The sequence below is a fragment of the Schistocerca piceifrons genome, chromosome 1 (assembly GCF_021461385.2).
Source record: "Schistocerca piceifrons isolate TAMUIC-IGC-003096 chromosome 1, iqSchPice1.1, whole genome shotgun sequence".
In the NCBI taxonomy this organism is placed as follows: Eukaryota; Metazoa; Arthropoda; class Insecta; order Orthoptera; family Acrididae; genus Schistocerca; species Schistocerca piceifrons.
This window is the reverse complement of record NC_060138.1, coordinates 1,088,569,529-1,088,590,287: the sequence shown is the minus strand read 5'-3', so window position 1 is coordinate 1,088,590,287 and position 20,759 is coordinate 1,088,569,529. Positions and strand designations below refer to the sequence as shown.

Genomic DNA, 20,759 nt, shown 5'->3' with positions numbered 1-20,759 from the left:
GTATTGTGGAATGAAAAATACAAATAAATTGTTTGCAATGATGTCATGCGCTGAAGCAGTATTATGGATGATTATCTTACCTTTTCCTATCAGTGTTTTTGTTCTTTCTTTAGTTGTGTGGTCTATTCATGCTTTTATTAATGTGTGATCCACAGTGACCAAATTCTTATCAAGGCATGTGATGTCAATGAATTAAATTTTCCTCACACCATGCAGATACTGGTATCTCCAGACAACTATGTGGGTTACAACAGATGACTTCCTTCCATCAAACTTTGTGTCTTTGAGGCTAAAAGCAAGCTTGTTTGAGATAAAGTATTTCTCTCATTTGTGATAACTATGTGTACTATGTGTACTATGTGTACTATGTTCTACTAGAATGTGTCCATTGTGGTCATATGTCTGAATAACTCCCCCCCTCCCTGTTGATACTCAACCATAGCTCTCTTCCTTCCTTTCCTGCCCCTTTTCAGTTCTCACATCCTAATGCCCATGACTGTTAAGTCTACCACTCTTGAAAGTGTAAAATCAGACCCCTACTATAGAGCTCTAATTCGAAGTACTCACACACAGTGCTGTCTGTGGATTGCGATTCACCTTCCAACTCTCAAAACCTTTTATGGTCACAAATGTTTTCTCAGATGACCTCTTTTACAACTAAAACAATAGTAACACAAAAACATTAATGCACAACAGCCAACAAACACTAAAGGTGCACAAGGCTCCAGCATGATACGGTAACACAGCATTTATGATTTATCAGCTGTGAATATGTCTGACAATTGGTTCTTAAGGAGATGATCAAGGCAAGCAACACAGCAACAATGGTTGCCCCCTTGCTTACTGCATCAATACAAATTGTCATGTAGCTGTGGTGGCAGTGTAAGAAGTTGAAAATGTTTTGCCTCCCCCCTATCCCACACCTAACCCCATCAGTGTAAATTGTAACGAAATTTTGTTGCACACATAGGATATTTCAAAAATACATTTTGAAGGGGAAATCTGGGGTAGTCTCCTTGTACAAATACTATAAATCTAAATTAATTCTGTGGCTCTTGAGAATCCAGGGTGACAGTCAGATTGTTATTGTCTTACAAGTATAAATACAAAAACATGAGAACATTTTGTACGAATGCATGGTCTTATGGGGGTATATACCAATAAAATGTTCACAAACTTCCAGACTTGTCAAATTGCTTAAGGCCCATAAGCTTTTGGCTGGGTGTTCCTCAACAATTGGCAAACTATTATGTTGTGATCTTCCTGTTGATGCTGGAGGATGAAACGTACTATCCAGAATAATGAGGAAGACATAAGAGCTTCTCAAGTGAACGTCACTGGAAGAGAGTAACATTAAAAATCTCTCCTCTCAGCCATTTGATCACCTACATTTCATGACCAGCCAAAAGCTCATAAGGACACATCCCTACAGCTGGACCATTCTGAGCACCATTGGATCTCTGGTTTACTGACTCCGAAAACATCTGATCAGCCTCATTATCATGCACATGGGTTACCATATCAATAATATGACTGACTTCATCAGCTCAATTAAACATCTGTGCCTTGGAGGATGAAATATCATGGTATGCTTTGATGTAGTCTTATTATTCACATGCCTTCCTGTCAAATACTTTATATACCTCTCTCCAAGTTTTTTGACAACACTGTAGTGGATTTATTTATGCACACTCTAACTTCATTTTTTGCTGTACAGTGGAGAATGGTTTAACCAGACAGATGACACAGTGAGGGGAAGGCCATGGTTCCAAATATAGCTAATATACTTATGAAATACTTCGAGGATATTGTCCTGGATGCAGCTGTCACAAAATCTAGATGCTTTTATTGTGATATCGAGCACACATTCATTGTCTAGCCTCATGGACATGAAAATCTGGAAGAGTTCATGAACCTCATCAACAATATCCATGACCACATCAAGTTCATGAAGGAGGTATAGAAGGACGATGTCTTGTTTTTCTTGATGTTCTTGTCTGCTGAAAAGCAAATGGATGTTTCAGGAACAGTGTTTACCAAAAACCCAGCCAAAAGAACAGTATGTGCACGCAACCAGCTACCAGCACGCAGCACAGAAATTTTGCATTCTAAGAAACTTGAAACATAAAACAGAAGCCATTTCATACAGTTCAAAAAGAACTGACCCTCTTATGAGAAGTGTTCAAACAGAACAACTACAACAACTGACAAATTTTGGAAGTTATTTCATCAAAGCCTTGTAAACAGAAGGTTTCCTCAACGAGGACATGAAAAAAAATTGTGTTTTGCCATTCTGTTGCTCGGTAATGGAAAAGAAAAGCAGACTCCTAAAGATGCATAAAACTGATTGTCTTCGGGCCACCACCAAAAATTTGACAACTTGTGAGACCAAAGAAAGAGGGTGTAGGCCTTACAACACCAGGAATATACAACATATTGTGTTGGTGTGGAAGTTTCATGTTAGGCAGACATAATGCACTAATGAACAGTGCTCCATAGAGCACCAGAGCCATTTTTGCCCATGTTTCCCTGAGTAATCAGCAGTGGAAAAATGTGGTCTGGGAAATGGCCACTGAATTGTATTCAGTGAAATATCTGTTACTAAATGGACAAATGGTTTCTGGGATCACATTATAAATGAAGCAATGAAGATAAAAATTTCTGACAACACCCCCAAAAAGACAGCAGTCTGCAGTTAAGCAAAGCTTGGGACCCAGGTATAGGAAGGTTAAAGTGGGTGCAGCTGTCATGCAGTCAAAACATTACTTTACGTTTACTGGACTGGGCACCAGTGACATCAAAGGCATTAGCATGGGTATATAAGGATAACAACAGGAACCACAAGAGCCACATGACAATGGGTACGCCTCCACAGAGGACCCAGGTTCTATTCATGACACTACCAGGGATTTTTCCTTGTTGGGAGAAATGGAACAGTATCCAGTCAGCCTCATGACACCAAATAAGGAGCTTCTTGAATGAGAAGTAGTGGTTCCAAGTTGGGGAAAGCCAAAAGTGGCCAGGAGAGTGGTGTGCTGACCCCATATCCCTCCATACCACATTTACATTATGCCAAATAACAGAGGACCACACAGTAGCCTGTCAGCACTGCACAGTTCTCTGGGCATAGTTACAAAGTTACTTGAGAATGGGTGAAGAGCATTCAGCTAAAAGCTTGTTTGTTTTAAACTACTTGAAGCAGCTGAAAGCTTGAGAGAATTTTATTATGAGAACCTTTGCCTTTTGTGGGATAAGCATAAAATGCATGAGTGCAGAAGATGCTGGTATCTATAATCTATACCATTAAAGGATCTCCTTCTTGAAATTCATAGAATGTTCGATGTGTGGAAGGAATCTGCAGGAATACTATTTTCAATATAACCATGCTGAGAACAGCCTTGTGAAGTTTAAAATAATCTCAATCTTTCTCCTGAAGACTATTTTATTTTTGAATAGTTCTATTTTAAATAATATTTAATAATACTGACAGTATTAAATAGCATTTAAAAAAACATGTTATTATATACTTTTAGTTTCAAATGGAGCTATATATTTGAGAACAGAACTTTTCTAATTGTTATTTAATGTATATCTACTTTGTAGGTGGGAAAGATAATTATGGAAGCAGCAGCAAAATCTAATTTGAAGAAAATATCTCTAGAGCTTGGAGGAAAAAGTCCTCTTATTGTTTTGGATGATGTCAATGGTGAGTAAAAAATACATTTGTGCCATTTTTGTTCTTTCATTCAGTCACATTGAGCAGACAGTGCTTGAGGCACTGTACTAACATTTTGGAGGAATAGAACTGAAATTCCTGATTGTCCACCCAGATATAGGTTACCCACATTTTCTCTAAACTAATTAAGGTGAAAATAAGAACATGTCTCTTGAAAAGGTTTCTCTTCTACATCCTTATATTACCTGAGCTTCTGCTTCACCAATGATCTCTGCTCCATCTCCAATGGCCTCATCATTGATGGAACATTGAACTCTAATACTCCTTTCTAACTTAATTCGTATAATATTAAACATAGATGGGAGAACCCCCCATGAACCATGGACCTTGCTGTTGGTGGGGAGGCTTGCATGCCTCAGCGATACAGATAGCCATACCGTAGGTGCAACCACAATGGAGGGATATCTGTTGAGAGGCCAGACAACTGCGTGGTTCCTGAAGAGGGGCAGCAGCCTTTTCAGTAGTTGCAGGGGCAACAGTCTGGATGATTGACTGATCTGGCCTTGTAACACTAACCAAAACAGCCTTGCTGTGCTGGTACTGCGAACAGTTGAGGGGAAACTACAGCCGTAATTTTTCCCAAGGGCATGCAGCTTTACTGTATGGTTAATGATGATGGCGTCCTGTTGGGTAAAATATTCCGGAAGTAAAATAGTCCCCCATTCGGATCTCCAGGTGGGGACTACTCAAGAGGATGTCATTATCAGGAGAAAAAAAACTGGTGTTCTACGGATCGGAGTGAGGAATGTCAGATCCCTTAATCGGGCAGGTAGGTTAGAAAATTTAAAAAGGGAAATGGATAGGTTAAAGTGAGATATAGTGGGAATTAATGAAGTTCGGTGGCAGGAAGAACAAGACTTTTGGTCAGGTGAATACAGGTTTATAAATACAAAGTCAAATAGGGATAATGCTGGAGTAGGTTTAATAATGAATAAAAAAATAGGAATGCAGGTAAGCTACTACAAACAGCATAGTGAACGCATTATTGTGGCCAAGATAGACACGAAGCCCACGCCTACTACAGTAGTACAAGTTTATATGCCAACTAGCTCTGCAGATGATGAAGAAAATAAAGAAATGTATGACGAAATAAAAGAAACTATTCAGATAGTGAAGGGAGACGAAAATTTAATAGTCATGGGTGACTGGAATTCAGTAGTAGGAAAAGGGAGAGAAGGAAACATAGTAGGTGAATATGGAATGGGGCTAAGAAATGAAAGAGGAGGCCGCCTGATAGAATTTTGCGCAGAGCACAACTTAATCATAGCTAACACTTGGTTCAAGAATCATCAAAGAAGGTTGTATACATGGAAGTAGTCTGGAGATGCTGATAGATTTCAGATAGATTATATAATGGTAAGACAGAGATTTAGGAACCAAGTTTTAAATTGTAAGACATTTCCAGGGGCAGATGTGGACTCTGACCACAATCTATTGGTTATGACCTGTAGATTAAAACTGAAGAAACTGCAAAAAGGTGGGAATTTAAGGAGATGGGACCTGGATAAACTGAAAGAACCAGAGGTTGTCCAGAGTTTCAGGGAGAGCGTAAGGGAACAAATGGCAGGAATGGGGGAAATATATACAGTAGAAGAAGAATGGGTAGCTTTGAGGGATGAAGTAGTGAAGGTAGCAGAGGATCAAGTAGGTAAAAAGATGAGGGCTAGTAGAAATCCTTGGGTAACGGAGGAAATATTGAATTTAATTGATGAAATGAGAAAATATAAAAATGCAGTAAATGAAGCAGGCAAAAAGGAATACAAATGTCTCAAAAATGAGATGGACAGGAAGTGCAAAATGGCTAATCAGGGATGGATAGTGGATAAATGTAAGGATGTAGAGGCTTATCTCACTAGGGGTAAGATAGATACTGCCTACAGGAAAATTAAAGAGACCTTTGGAGAAAAGAGAACCACTTGTATGAATATTAAGAGCTCAGATGGAAGCCCATTCCTAGGCACAGAAGGGAAAGCAGAAAGGTGGAAGGAGTATATAGAGGGTCTATACAACGATGATGTACTTGAGGACAATATTATGGAAATGGAAGAGGATGTAGATGAAGATGAAATGGGAGATATGATACTGTGTGAAGAGTTTGACAGAGCACTGAAAGACCTGAGTCAAAACAAAGCCCTCGGAGTAGACAACATTCCATTGGAACTACTGACAGCCTTGGGAGAGCCAGTCCTGACAAAACTCTACCATCTGGTGAGCAAGATGTATGAGACAGGTGAAATACCCTCAAACTTCAAGAAGAATATAATAATTCCAATCGCAAAGAAAGCAGGTGTTGACAGATGTGAAAATTACCGAACAATCAGTTTAATAAGTCACGGATGCAAAATACTAACGCGAATTCTTTACAGACGAATGGAAAAACTAGTAGAAGCTGACCTAGTGGAAGATCAGTTTGGATTCCGTAGAAATATTGGAACACGTGAGGCAATACTGACCGTACGACTTATCTTAAAAGCTAGATTAAGGAAAGGCAAACCTACATTTCTAGCATTTGTGGACTTAGAGAAAGCTTTTGACAATGTTGACAGGAATACTCTCTTTCAGATTCTGAAGGTGGTAGGGGTAAAATATAGGGAGAGAAAGGCTATTTACAATTTGTATAGAAACCAAATGGTAGCTATAAGAGTTGAGCGGCATGAAAGGGAAGCAGTGGTTGGGAAGGGAGTGAGACAGGGTTGTAGCCTCTCCCTGATGTTATTCAATCTGTATATTGAGCAAGCAGTGAAGGAAACAAAAGCAAAATTCGGAGCAGGTATAAAAATACATGGAGAAGAAATAAAAACTTTAAGGTTCGCCGATGACATTGTAATTCTGTCAGAGACAGTAAAGGACTTAGAAGAGCAGTTGAACAGAATGGACAGTGTCTTGAAGGGAGGATATAAGATGAACATCAACAAAAGCAAAACAAGAATAATGGAATGTAGTCGAATCAAGTCGGGCGATGCTGAGGGAATTAGATTAGGAAATGAGACACTTAAAGTAGTAAATGAGTTTTGCTATTTAGGGAGAAAAGTAACTGATGATGGTCGAAGTAGAGAGGATATAAAATGTAGACAGGCAATGGCAAGGAAAGCGTTTCTGAAGAAGAGAAATTTGTTAACATCAAGTATAGATTTAAATGTCAGGAAGTCGTTTCTGAAAGTATTTGTATGGAGTGTAGCCATGTATGGAAGTGAAACATTTACGATAAATAGTTTGGACAAGAAGAGAATAGAAGCCTTTGAAATGTGGTGCTACAGAAGAATGCTGAAGATTAGATGGGTAGATCACGTAACTAATGAGGAAGTATTGAATAGAGTTGGGGAGAAGAGGAGTTTGTGGCACAACTTGACAAGAAGAAGGGTTCGGTCGGTAGGACATTTTCTGATGCATCAAGGGATCACCAATTTAGTATAGGAGGGCAGCGTGGAGGGTAAAAATCATAAAGGGCGACCAAGAGATGAATACACCAAGCAGATTCAGAAGATGTAGGTTGCAGTAGGTACTGGGAGATGAAGAAGCTTGCACAGGATAGAGTAGCATGGAGAGCTGCATCAAACCAGTCTCAGGACTGAAGACCTTAACAACAACAACAGATGGGAGAACTTTTCATGGCTACGCTCCTGATAACAATTCCTATTGGTGTCTTCCCTTATCAGTTACCTCCAACAGTTCTTCATTTTGTATCTAATCAATATTTCTGATCCTAACTATCTTAACTGTTATATAATGTTGCCCACAAACTATAAAAATTTATGATAACATTTGTTGCCCTATGTCAACATTTATCGTCAGCACATGTGCTTAATTATCTGTCTTGTGTGACTTCTCACCAGTGTAATTCTGGTTGCTAAATGGAAAATCTTTGTGGCATTTCTACAGTACACTATAATGTAGTCATTTGACCCTTGAAGTTCTGGATACATGCAGCTGCAAGCCAGCCTGATAAGTATTGTACATTAGTTTCAGGACATACTTACTAGGTAGTTATTATATTGCTACCATTGACACAACCATAATTTGTAGTTCTTATTCCAACTTATTCTTGACATATAAATTATGTAAAATGTGTGCAGGATAACATGGCTGGTATATACACAGCCAGCAGGATGAGCATGGGGAGAGTGATATTTGTGGGCCTTCCGAGCAGATGCTGTAGGAGAAATGCCTCCACTGCATGATGACCATCCAAAAAGATCACCTCTCCTTCAGCTAGTATCTAAAAAGGATTCTCCTAAAAATGCAACAAAAGCAGCAATGATTTTCACCTGAATTGTTAACCATATCTAACTTACAGAGAAACAAGCAATGGAAACTCTAGGTTGGAATATCAACAATATTAGGAAAAGGATAGATTTAATGTAATTGGATGGATAAAAAAATCTACTGAACAAGTGGCAGTAGAAAAAAACACATATAAAAGGTATTCAAGTTTGCAAGCTTCCAGGGCCAGTGGCTCCTTCTTCTGGCAGAAGGGTTGAAGTGGAAGAAAGAGCAGCAAAGGAAAAGTACTGGTGAGGTTTAGGTAAAAGGGGTGGAATTCAGAAAAGTCACCCAGAACCCCAGGTCAGGAGAGACTTACCAGGCAGGATGAGAAGGAAAGACTATTTGTTGCGGACTGCACCAGACTACATTTGAAAACCTGAGAGAGAGCTTAATGGTGGAAGATGCTGTAGTACTCAAGAAAGAGGTTACTTGCAAAACATTCTACATGAATTAATGAGAACCTCACTGTATGTGATAGTGATGGGAGGGGGCGACAAAAAATAAACAGATCAGAAAATCAAAGATGTAGAAAATTAACAAAGAGTGAAGAAATGAATAGTTACTGTGAATAAATGCTGAGACTAAAGAAATAAATGTAAGTTAAGGCCAGTTGGGTGGCAAGAATCAAGGACATGTTGTAGCACCAGTTCCCACCTACAGAGTTCTGAGAAATTGGTGTCTTGGGGAATAATCCAAATGGCAAGTGTGGTAAAACAGGTACAGAGGTCATGACTGTCATGTTGTAGAACATGTTCTGCAACAGGATGTTGTGTGTTGCCAGTATATACCCTCTGCCTATGCCCATTCATCCTAATTGATAACATGGTGATGGTAATGCTGCTGTAAAAGACCGATCAGTGTTTACATAACAGCTGATATATATAGCAAGTGTCATTTCACAGGTGGCTCTTCCTTTGATAGTATATGTTTTGTCAGCTACTGGTCTGGTATAGGTGGTAGCAGGAGGGTGCATAAGATAAGTCCTACAGTGGAGATGTTCACAGGGGTAGGAGCCATACGGTAGGGGGATGGGTGCAGAAGGGTCTGACAAGGATATTGTGGGGATTGGGAGGGCAATGAAAAGGTATTCTAGGGTTAGCAGGCAAAATGTCAGATGAAATGCACCTCATTCATCGCCATGATTTTAGGGAGTCATAGCCTTGTCAAAGCAGCTGATTAATACATTCAAGGCCAGTCCAAGAAATTTGTTTTTGAACTAGGCTGGTGGGGTAATTATGTCCATTGAAGGCTGAGATGAGAATTGTGGTGTATTTCTGTAAAGAGTCTGCATCTGAACATATATGTTTACCTCAAGTTGCAAGGATGTATGGGAGGGAACATCTGATGTGGAAAGGATGGAAACCATCAAAATGTAGGTACCATTGTTTGTTAATAGGTTTAATGTGGACAGAAGTGTGTAGCTGAACTTTGGTGAGGAAGATATGATTGAAAGGAAAGTAGCATAGGATTCGGATAGGACCATGTGAAATTTAATTGGGAGAATGTATTTAGAGATTCCAACAATTTTAAAATGTCCACCTCACAATGAGTTCATTTGGCAAAGAAGTCATCAATGTATCTAAACCAAACCAGGGGCTGAAGGCTTATGGATCCCAGTGAAGCCCAACCAAGCATCCCATAAAAAGGCTGACATAGGAAGGAACCATCCTGGTTCCCATGGCTGTGCCACTGATTTAAGGACAGACATGCATAAAGAACAGGGGCACAGCCTTGGGAACCAGGATGGTTCCTTTCTATGTCAGCCTTTTTACGGGATGCTTGGTTGGGGCTTCCCTGGGATCCATAAGCCTTCAGCCCCTGGTTTGGTTTAGATACATTGATGACATCTTTGCCAAATGAACTCATTGTGAGGCTCACATTTTAAAATTCTTGGAATCTCTAAATACATTATCCCAATTAAATTTCACATGATCCTATCCCAAATAACTTGCCACTTCCCTTGACATTCCTCATTGAAGGTCAACTAAATGCTTCTGTTCACATTAAAACTACTAACAAACAACAGTTCCTGCATTTTGACAGCGGCCATCCTTTCCATGTCAAATGTTCCCTGCCATCCAGCTTTGGTTATAGAAGGAAATGTATTTGTTCAGATGCAGACTCTATACAGCAATACATCACCATTCTCACCTCAGCCTTCACTGGACATAATTACCCCACCATCCTAGTTTGAAAGCAGATTTCACAGGCCAACATATCCAATCCTGGCACTGTTGATCCTCCAAAAATCAGTTTAGGAATACATCACTTTTTACTTAGTATTATTCTGGCCCTGAATGCATTAATCAGCAACTCCGACAAGGCTATGACTGCCTAAAACCATGCCCTCAAATGAGGGCCATTTTATCTGACATTCTGTCTAAGACACCTATAATAGCTTTTCGTTCCCTCCCAATGTCTGCAAAATGCTTGTCAGACCGTGTGCTCCTTCTACTACACCCATCCCCCACCCACTCTTTGGCTCCTACCCCAGTGAACATCTTCACTGTAATACATGCCCTATGCACTCTCCTGCTACAACCTATACCAGCCCAGTAACTGACAAAATATATACTATCAAAGGGAAAGCCACCTGTGGAACAACACATGCTATGTATACCATCTGTTGCATAAGCATTGTTAGACCTTTTGCAGTGGCGTGATCAACACCAAGTTATCAGTTACGATGAATGGGCATAGGCAGAGTGTGTACGCTGGCAACTCACAGTATCCTGTTGCAGGACATGCTCTAAAACATGACAGTAGTGATCTCAGTGCCTCTTTGACCACATATGCCATCTGGATTCTTTCCCCAGACTCCAGTTTTTCATATACCCACAGGTAGGATCTGGAGCTACAACATGTCCTTGAATTTCACCATCCCACTGGCCTTAATTTATATTAATTTCTTGGGTCTCAACATTCTTTACAGCAACTTTTACTTTCTTCACTCCCTTTTAGTTTTCTATTTTTTATTAACTCTTGCATGATGTTTTGGCAGTAATCTCTTTTTCGCGTATTACCCTATATTCCACCTTTAAGCTCTCAGGTTTTCAAAGCTCATCCCCAACAATCAATCTTTCCCTCTCATCCCGTCCAGTGAGTCTCCCCTGACCTGAGGTTCTGGGTGACTTTTCATAAATCTCACCTGTCCTTCTCCTTCAACCCTTCTGTCAGAAGAAGGAGCCATTTACTCCAAAAGCTTGCAAACTTTAATACCTTCTGTATATATGTTCTCCAGCCACCACTTGGTGAATACATTTTTTTATCTGTCCAATTAAATTATATTTTCAAAAATTGATTACGTTTATTGAAAAAGATAGGTTGCTACCTATCCTAAAGATGACCCATTAAGTTGCAGACAGGCACAACGCTAAGACTATTACACTTTAAAGCTTTCAGCCAAAGCCTCCTTCAGCAATGAAAACCCACCCATTGACACAAGCAAGCACACCACACGTGCACACATGACCGCTATCACTGGACTAGTAGCGATCATGTGTGCATGAGATTTGCTTGCTTGTGTTAAAATGTGTGTGTTTTCTTTGTTGAAGAAGGCTTTGGCTGAAAGCTTTAATTTGTAAAAGTCTTTTCATTGTGCCTGTCTAAATGTCAGCAGGTCATCTTAATGGTGGTTAACAATCTATATTTTTCCTAATATTGTTAACTTTCAGAGGAGTGTCATAGTGGTGAAGTTATATTAGAACATACATTTTTCTTGTTGTCATGGTGAAGGATGCTTCTTTTGCCAAAACACAGCAGAGTGTACACATTGTCATATTGCTAACACATTGTGCAGACGCAGCTGTGAGAGAATTCTGAAACAGTGATTTATTTAGTTTAGTAAGTGAGGAACTGAGGACAAGTAAAATCTATAGCTTACAAAAAAGCACATTCTCAAAATGAAAATAAATGTGTAATGTCATCATTTACGTTTTTCTAAGACCCATAGCATTTCTCGTTTCACCTGGTATTGATGGCCCTTAAAAACTATGTTCTTTCATTGAAAATGTCTGTAGTTAGTGGAATAACATGGTAGATACTGAAGTTTCGCATAATAACCATACGGCACAATACTCTGCTCTGTGCATACAATCATTTGCCAAAATCTCATTTCAATATCTCAAACCATTTATGAAACATGAGGAATTTTATGGATATTTCATTCTGGTTTTATCATTGCACTTCACAATCACAAGATAGTGTGCTATATAAGATGAATTTTCTCGACATTGGAGACTGACAGAGCTAAATTTCATATGCAGTAACATGTTATGTAACATGTACCAAATGCAAAATCATAGGAACCCCAATTTTTCAGGGACCAATGACCATAGCAGTCTGGTCCCTTTAATCCCACAAACCAACCAAACCAATTTTTCACTGAAAACTTTTTGAATTTAATCCAGTGTGTTACTTAGTTGTAAATATCACAATAAATATGACCATTAACAAAATGATGGGGACATACTCATGAAGCTAACTCATAAAACTGAAATAATACCCTAAAATCTTGCCCTGAAATGAGATCCATTCTGTCTGAGATTTTGCCCACCACACCTAGAATAGCTTTTCCTTGCCCTCCCAATCTCTGTAATATCCTTGTCAGGCCCTACACTCCTTCTGCACACATATCCCTACCCTACGGCTCCTACCCTGTGACCGTCCCCATTGCAAGACTTGCCCTATGCACCCTCCTACCACCACCTATTCCAGCCCTGTAACTGGCAAAACATATACTATCAAAGGGAGAGCCGCCTGTGAAACGACACATATTATATACTAGCTGCTGTGTAAACACTGTTTAGCTTTTTACATTGGCATGACTACCACCCAGTTATCAGAAGGATGAATGAGCATAGGCAGAGGATGTATACAGGCAATACACAATACCCTGTTGCGGAGCATGCTGCACAACATGAGCCATGACCTCAGTGCCTGTTTCACCACACATACCATCTGAATTCTTCCCCCAGACACCAGTTTCTCAGAACTCTGCAGATGGGAACTAGCACTACAACATGTCCTTGGTTCTTGCCACCCACCTAGCCTTAATTTATGAGGGCTACTCAAAAAAGTAAGCTGAATTTTCAAATTGTGTGGGCAATGTACATTCGATTATCAGTCTTTTTTTTTTTTGTTATGTTGGTACACATTTCCTGGACATATGTTCACAGTTTCAAGTGTACAGCATACTTTGTATGTTTTTGACAGATAGAAAGATTAGACATGTGTTAGTGTGTTTGGTGATTTTCAATTATTGTAAAAAATGGTGCAAAGAATTTGTGTCAAATTTTGTGTGAAAAATGGAACCAAGTGCTCTAAAACACTTGAAATGTTGACAGTGTCATACAGTGAGTCTGCTCTAAGTAAAAAAATATGTTTGCAAGTGGTACAAGCTCTTCCAAGGTGGCAGAGAAGATGCCAATGACAAACCTTGCTCTGGACACCCCAGCGCATCAATAACAGATGATAACATTGAAGCTGTGAAGGAAATTGTTTTGAAAAATCATTGAAATACTGTAAGAGAAGTTGCTGAGGATGTTGACATATTGGTCAGCTCATGTCATGCAATTATTTTGGATGTTTCGGTTATGAGGCATGTGTCAGTGAAGTTTGTTCCAAAACTTCTTAATTTTGATCACAAGAACTGTCGCATGAGCATTGCTCAGGAGCTCTTGAATGACATCAATGATGATTCTGATTTGGTCAAAAGTGGTAGTAACTGGTGACAAAACATGGGTTTATGGTTATGAGGTTGAAACCAAAGCCGTATCTTCCCAATGGAAGCATCCCAGAAGGCCAAGACTGAAAAAATCACGCTAAGTTCATTCAAATGTTGAAGTTTTGCTCGTTTTTTTCAATTTTAGTAGCATAGTGCATCATGAATTTTTGCCTCAAGGTCATACGCTCAATAAGAAGTATTACTTTGAAGTTATGCACAATTTGCAAGAAGCAATACACAAAAAAAGCCTGGAATTGTGGAAAAACAATTCATGGCTTTTGGATCATGACAATGCACCTGCTCATTCATCATTGCTTGTGAGAGATTTTTTGGCCAAAAACGACATGACAATCATGCCTCAGCCACCATATTCACCAGATTTGGCCCCCTGTGACTTTTTCCTGTTGCCAAAACTGAAGGGACTTACGAAAGGATGAAGGTTTTCAATGATTGAGGAAATAAAAACTGCATTGTTGGAAATACTCAAGGCTGTACCAAAAAGTGCTTATGAGAAATGCTTCAAGGATTGGAAGAAGTGTTGGCACAAGTGTATTGTATCTGAAGGGGTTACTTTGAAGGGAACAACATGAATATTGATGAATAAATAAATATTATTTTTATAAAAATATAAAGTCGCCTTACTTTCTGAACACATCTTGTATATTAACTCCTTTTGTCTCAGCATTTATTCACAGTAACTACTCCTTTCTTCACCCCATTTTAGTTTCCTACATCTGTCATTTTCTGATTAGTGTTTTCTGCCTTCTCCCCTCCCACCTCTGTTACATACCATGCACTTAGCTTTTCACTTTTATTAACTCATGCACAATGTTTTAGTAGTAATCTCTGTCTTGCATATTACCTGTCTTCCACCTTTAAGCTTTCGGGTTTTCAAATCTTGTCTGGTGCTGTCCCCAACAATCAGTCTTTCCTTCTCATCCTGTCCAGTAAATATCCCCTGATCCGGGGTTCTGGGTGACTTTTCTGAACTGTACCCCCTATCCCTAAATATCTCCAGTCCTTTTCCTTCACCCCTCTTCCTTCCCCTTCAGATCTTCTGCCAGAAGAAGGAGCCACTGGCTCTGAAAGCTTGTAAAAGTTAAATCCTTTTGTGTGTTCCACTACTATCACTTGGTCAGTAGATTTTTTATCTATCCATTTACATTATATTTTCAATAATTGATTAACTTCATTGTTACATAAATCTATAAGTGACACAAAATGATTTTTTTTTTTTTTTTTTTTTTACTGTATAGTTTGTGTAAATTCATTTGAGAAAAATTGTAGGGCATGCACCTAAATTCTGTCACCACAGTGCATCACCAACCAGCCGAAAGTGGGCAAACAGTGTTGGCCTATCCTTCCGAACAAGGGAATCATCTTGTCCAGCACATCTGATGAATATGGGTCACTGTGCATCAGCCACCACATCCTGCATGGACATTTCCAAGGCACAATAAAGGTTTTTTTTTTTTTCTTCAGACTGAGAAAAGAAAATCACTGAAACGTCCTGTAATTTATTTGCTTCTCTTCCAAAATCACATTCTGTGCAGTTTCCAAACACTGACTTCTAGATCTCAAAAATAAAGATCAGTGGCACATACCATTAAAATTCATTATAATTGGGATTGAAGGCAGGGAAGTGATATCAATGTATAGTGCAAGGGTCTTCAAAAATCTCTCATCTGACATAAAGCAAGGAATTGAGAATGATTACAAATTTGAAATGGCACATACCTAAATACTATGTCATAAGAAATCTCAGTGTGATCACTAGATATTAACCTAGCAATGAAGACAAGAAATAGTTATTTAATAATTTAATGTATCCGAGGAAGCAGCAGCTCTTTTTAAAGTAATGGCATTCCTGTTTATTACTTTCCACATAGAATGTGCCTCCTTGTATAGTGTTTGAAGTGTGATTTTGTTTACTGGTGAAAAGGTCTTAACGCTGCTTATAGCAAATCCACAGTTTGGAAGTATTTCTTACAATAAGATGAACCATGGACCTTGCCATTGGTGGGGAGGCTTGCGTGCCTCAGCGATACAGATAGCCGTACCGTACGTGCAACCACAATGGAGGGGTATCTGTTGAGAGGCCAGACAAACATGTGGTTCCTGAAGAAGGGCAGCAGCCTTTTCAGTAGTTGCTGGGGCAACAGTCTGGATGATTGACTGATCTGGCCTTGTAACAATAACCAAAATGGCCTTGCTGTGCTGGTACTGCGAACGGCTGAAAGCAAGGGGAAACTACAGCCGTAATTTTTCCCGAGGGCATGCAACTTTACTGTATGATTAAATGATGATGGCGTCCCCTTGGGTAAAATATTCCGGAGGTAAAATAGCCCCCCCATTTAGATCTCCGGGCAGGGACTACTCAAGAGGATGTTGTTATCAGGAGAAAGAAAACTGGCATTCTACGGATCGGAGCGTGGAATATCAGATCCCTTAATTGGGCAGGTAGGTTAGAAAATTTAAAAAGGGAAATGGATAGGTTGAAGTTAGATATAGTGGGAATTGGTGAAGTTCGGTGGCAGGAGGAACAAGACTTCTGGTCAGGTGACTACAGAGTTATAAACACAAAATCAAATAGGGGAAATGCAGGAGTAAGTTTAATAATGAATAGGAATGCGGGTAAGCTACTACAAACAGCATAGTGAACGCATTATTGTGGCCAAGATAGATACGAAGCCCACACCTACTACAGTAGTACAAGTTTATATGCCAACTAACTCTGCAGATGACGAAGAAATGTATGATGAAATAAAAGAAATTATTCAGATTGTGAAGGGAGACGAAAATTTAATAGTCATGGGTGACTGGAATTCGAGTGTAGGAAAAGGGAGAGAAGGAAACATAGTAGGTGAATATAGATTGGGGCTAAGAAATGAAACAGGAAGCCGCCTGGTAGAATTTTGCACAGAGCACAACATAATCATAGCTAACACTTGGTTTAAGAATCATGAAAGAAGGCTGTATACATGGAAGAACCCTGGAGATACTAAAAGGTATCAGATAGATTATATAATGGTAAGACAGAGATTTAGGAACCAGGTTTTAAATTGTAAGACATTTCCAGGGGCAGATGTGGACTCTGACCACAATCTATTGGTTATGACCTGTAGATTAAAACTGAAGAAACTGCAAAAAGGTGGGAATTTAAGGAGATGGGACCTGGATAAACTGAACGAACCAGAGGTTGTACAGAGTTTCAGGGAGAGCATAAGGGAACAATTGACAGGAATGGGGGAAAGAAATATAGTAGAAGAAGAATGGGTAGCTTTGAGGGATGAAGTAGCGAAGGCAGCAGAGGATCAAGTAGGTAAAAAGACGAGGGCTAGTAGAAATCCTTGGGTAACAGAAGAAATATTGAATTTAATTGATGAAAGGAGAAAATATAAAAATGCAGTAAATGAAGCAGGCAAAAAGGAATACAAATGTCTCAAAAATGAGATCGACAGGAAGTGCAAAATGGCTAAGCAGGGATGGCTAGAGGACAAATGTAAGGATGTAGAGGCCTATCTCACTAGGGGTAAGATAGATACTGCCTACAGGAAAATTAAAGAGACCTTTGGAGATAAGAGAACGACTTGTATGAATATCAAGAGCTCAGATGGAAACCCAGTTCTAAGCAAAGAAGGGAAGGCAGAAAGGTGGAAGGAGTATATAGAGGGTCTATACAAGGGCGATGTATTTGAGGACAATATTATGGAAATGGAAGAGGATGTAGATGAAGATGAAATGGGAGATATGATACTGTGTGAAGAGTTTGACAGAGCACTGAAAGACCTGAGTCGAAACAAAGCCCCCGGAGTAGACAACATTCCATTGGAACTACTGACAGCCTTGGGAGAGCCAGTCATGACAAAACTCTACCATCTGGTGAGCAAGATGTATGAAGCAGGCGAAATACCCTCAGACTTCAAGAAGAATATAATAATTCCAATCCCAAAGAAAGCAGGTGTTGACAGATGTGAAAATTACCGAACTATCAGTTTAATAAGTCACAGCTGCAAAATACTAACACGAATTCTTTACAGACGAATGGAAAAACTAGTAGAAGCCAACCTTGGGGAAGATCAGTATGGATTCCATAGAAACACTGGAACACTTGAGGCAATACTGACCTTACGACTTATCTTAGAAGAAAGATTAAGGAAAGGCAAACCTACGTTTCTAGCATTTGTAGACTTAGAGAAAGCTTTTGACAATGTTGACTGGAATACTCTCTTTCAAATTCTAAAGGTGGCAGGGGTAAAATACAGGGAGCAAATGGCTATTTACAATTTGTATAGAAACCAGATGGCATTTATAAGAGTCAAGGGACATGAAAGGGAAGCAGTGGTTGGTAAGGGAGTAAGACAGGGTTGTAGCCTCTCCCCGATGTTGTTCAATCTGTATATTGAGCAAGCAGTAAAGGAAACAAAAGAAAAATTCGGAGTAGGTATTAAAATTCATGGAGAAGAAATAAAAACTTTGAGGTTCGCCGATGACATTGTAATTCTGTCAGAGACAGCAAAGGACTTGGAAGAGCAGTTGAATGGAATGGACAGTGTCTGGAAAGGAGGATATAAGATGAACATCAACAAAAGCAAAACAAGGATAATGGAATCCAGTCTAATTAAGTTGGGTGATGCTAAGGGAATTAGATTAGGAAATGAGACACTTAAAGTAGAAAATGAGTTTTGCTATTTGGGGAGAAAAGTAACTGATGATGGTCGAAGTAGAGAGGATATAAAATGTAGACAGGCAATGGCAAGGAAAGCGTTTCTGAAGAAGAGAAATTTGTTAACATCGAGTATAGATTTAAGTGTCAGGAAGTCGTTTCTGAAAGTATTTGTTTGGAGTGTAGCCATGTATGGAAGTGAAACATTTACGAGAAATAGTTTGGACAAGAAGAGAATAAAAGCCTTTGAAATGTGGTGCTACAGAAGAATGCTGAAGATTACATGGGTAGATCACGTAACTAATGAGGAAGTATTGAATAGGATTGGGGAGAAGAGAAGTTTGTGGCACAACTTGACCAGAAGAAGGGATCGGTTGGTAGGACATGTTCTGAGGCATCAAGGGATCACCAATTTAGTATTGGAGGGCAGCGTTGAGGGTAAAAATCATAGAGGGAGACCAAGAGATGAATACACTAAGCAGATTAAGAAGGATGTAGGTTGCAGTAGGTACTGGGAGATGAAAAAGCGTGCACAGGATAGAGTAGCATGGAGAGCTGCATAAACCAGTCTCAGGACTGAAGACCACAACAACAACAAAAAGATACAGAGGCAAATGTGAATTGAATGTGAGACCCATTACATCAAAAAATCATATATATCAATATCTACATTGAATTTGATTTCTTGTTTGTGTGTTTATATTCTGATACATAAATCTTTTCAAATGATTTACTTTCATGTAGCCCACAACCATAAAATATGAAGCTGCGATTTATGAAGCTGTGATTTCTCAGGAAGTCACTAATGAATTGTAGGTTAGTTACTGTGTTACTGTGTGTTTTATAAATAATTTGCACAACATACAGCAGTGATGTGAATCTGTCTTTGTACAGACTAGTTTGTCTTCTTTTTCTCTCTGCTATAAACTAGCTAATTATTTTGATCATTGGAGCCCATGGATTTAATTCAACTTGTAAATGAATTTCTCCAGTGTTAACCCTAGGATGCCCAATCCTTTTTCTCTAACTTGGATGCCTAAGGGGGGGGGGGGGGGGGGTCGGCGAGCCCACAGGTATTAAATAAGTTTATTGACAAAAAATTACAACTTTCAAAATGGTTTATGTATTTTAACTAAGGCATCGGTTTATAAATGTTGTTAATTGTTATAAATATTGGATTGAGTGAATAAAAAATTGACATATTACAATACAAAATACAGGCGTGTTCATATACAATAGACTACTCTGAGTCCTCAACTTCAGGGCAAGAGACACACTTCGCAATCTTTTCTGAATGTGTGTGACACACATGTTTATGACACTGTCCACAATGCTGTTTTGGTTTACTTAGATTGTAGTGCTTCTGCTTCTTTGTTTTAGCTTCTTTTACACAAATATGCCACTGACCTTTCCCTGCAGGAGGCTGACGTGCTTCTGTTGTCACTTCTTTGATTTACTTTTGTAGAATAGTTTTGATTGATTGAACAATTTTGTTAGATAACCCTCTTGCATTGGCACTTCTTTCTTCTACCTGCAATTTCACTAGTTTCATCCCAGCTTGCAGAAGATGGAGTTTCCATTTGTTGTGTTTCTTTTCATTCCATCTTGGATGTTGCTGGATGATGGTGGTTGCATTGATAGCACAAATGTTGATGAGAGAGTAAAATACAGATAGATGCCATCTCTTTGTTCCCCTCTTGCAGGTGTACACATGCACCATTTGATTAATGGTATCAGTTCCACCTTTAGTGGAATTATAATATGCATTTATCTTGGTTTTATTCTTCTCTTTTCCAACAGTGCCTTTATCTTGGTGCATTGTTGACAACATCAGTAAGTTTTTGCTTGGTTTAATTTTTGCTATGTAGGACACCAAAGTTACTGCAGGCCTACCTGTTGATGGGTCTGTGAACAAGAACATTGATGAATATAGCTCTCGATTTGACGTGTTCTTCATTATGTCTGGAATATGCGTCCTGTTTGAGTGGAGAGTTCCTACTGTAGTAACTTTGTAGTCTTGGTATAACTCTTCCACCAAATACACCAATGTGTAGTATCAGTCTGTAGTAATATTTCGACCAGTATTTTTCACAGGTGCTACCAGACATTTGACGACAGCTGCTGAACCCTGTTCTTCTTACGACAGATTCTGAACATTACCTATGTAGGGTTCCATATTCAAGACATATCTGTCAACTGCATCAAACATCATGCTATAAGGATGCCATACTTGCCCGGTTTATCCTTCATAGATACTTTGAAGGGGCAGCGCCCTCTAAACAAGCTGAGCATCTCATCAATGGTGAGGTGGACCCCTGGTTTATACAATAGTGGAAACCTGTCATTCACTTTGTTGAAAACATCACGGA

General features: G+C 39.2%; 1 protein-coding gene across 1 annotated transcript in view; it reads left to right on the top strand.

The window, feature by feature from the left end:
* LOC124777820 (retinal dehydrogenase 2-like) overlaps positions 1–20,759 on the top strand; it is an 89,893-nt gene that overhangs the window by 48,418 nt on the left and 20,716 nt on the right. The window contains exon 7 of the mRNA XM_047253346.1: positions 3,604–3,706. Within this exon, the coding sequence (XP_047109302.1) occupies positions 3,604–3,706 (103 nt within the window). The remainder of the gene's footprint in view (positions 1–3,603; positions 3,707–20,759) is intronic.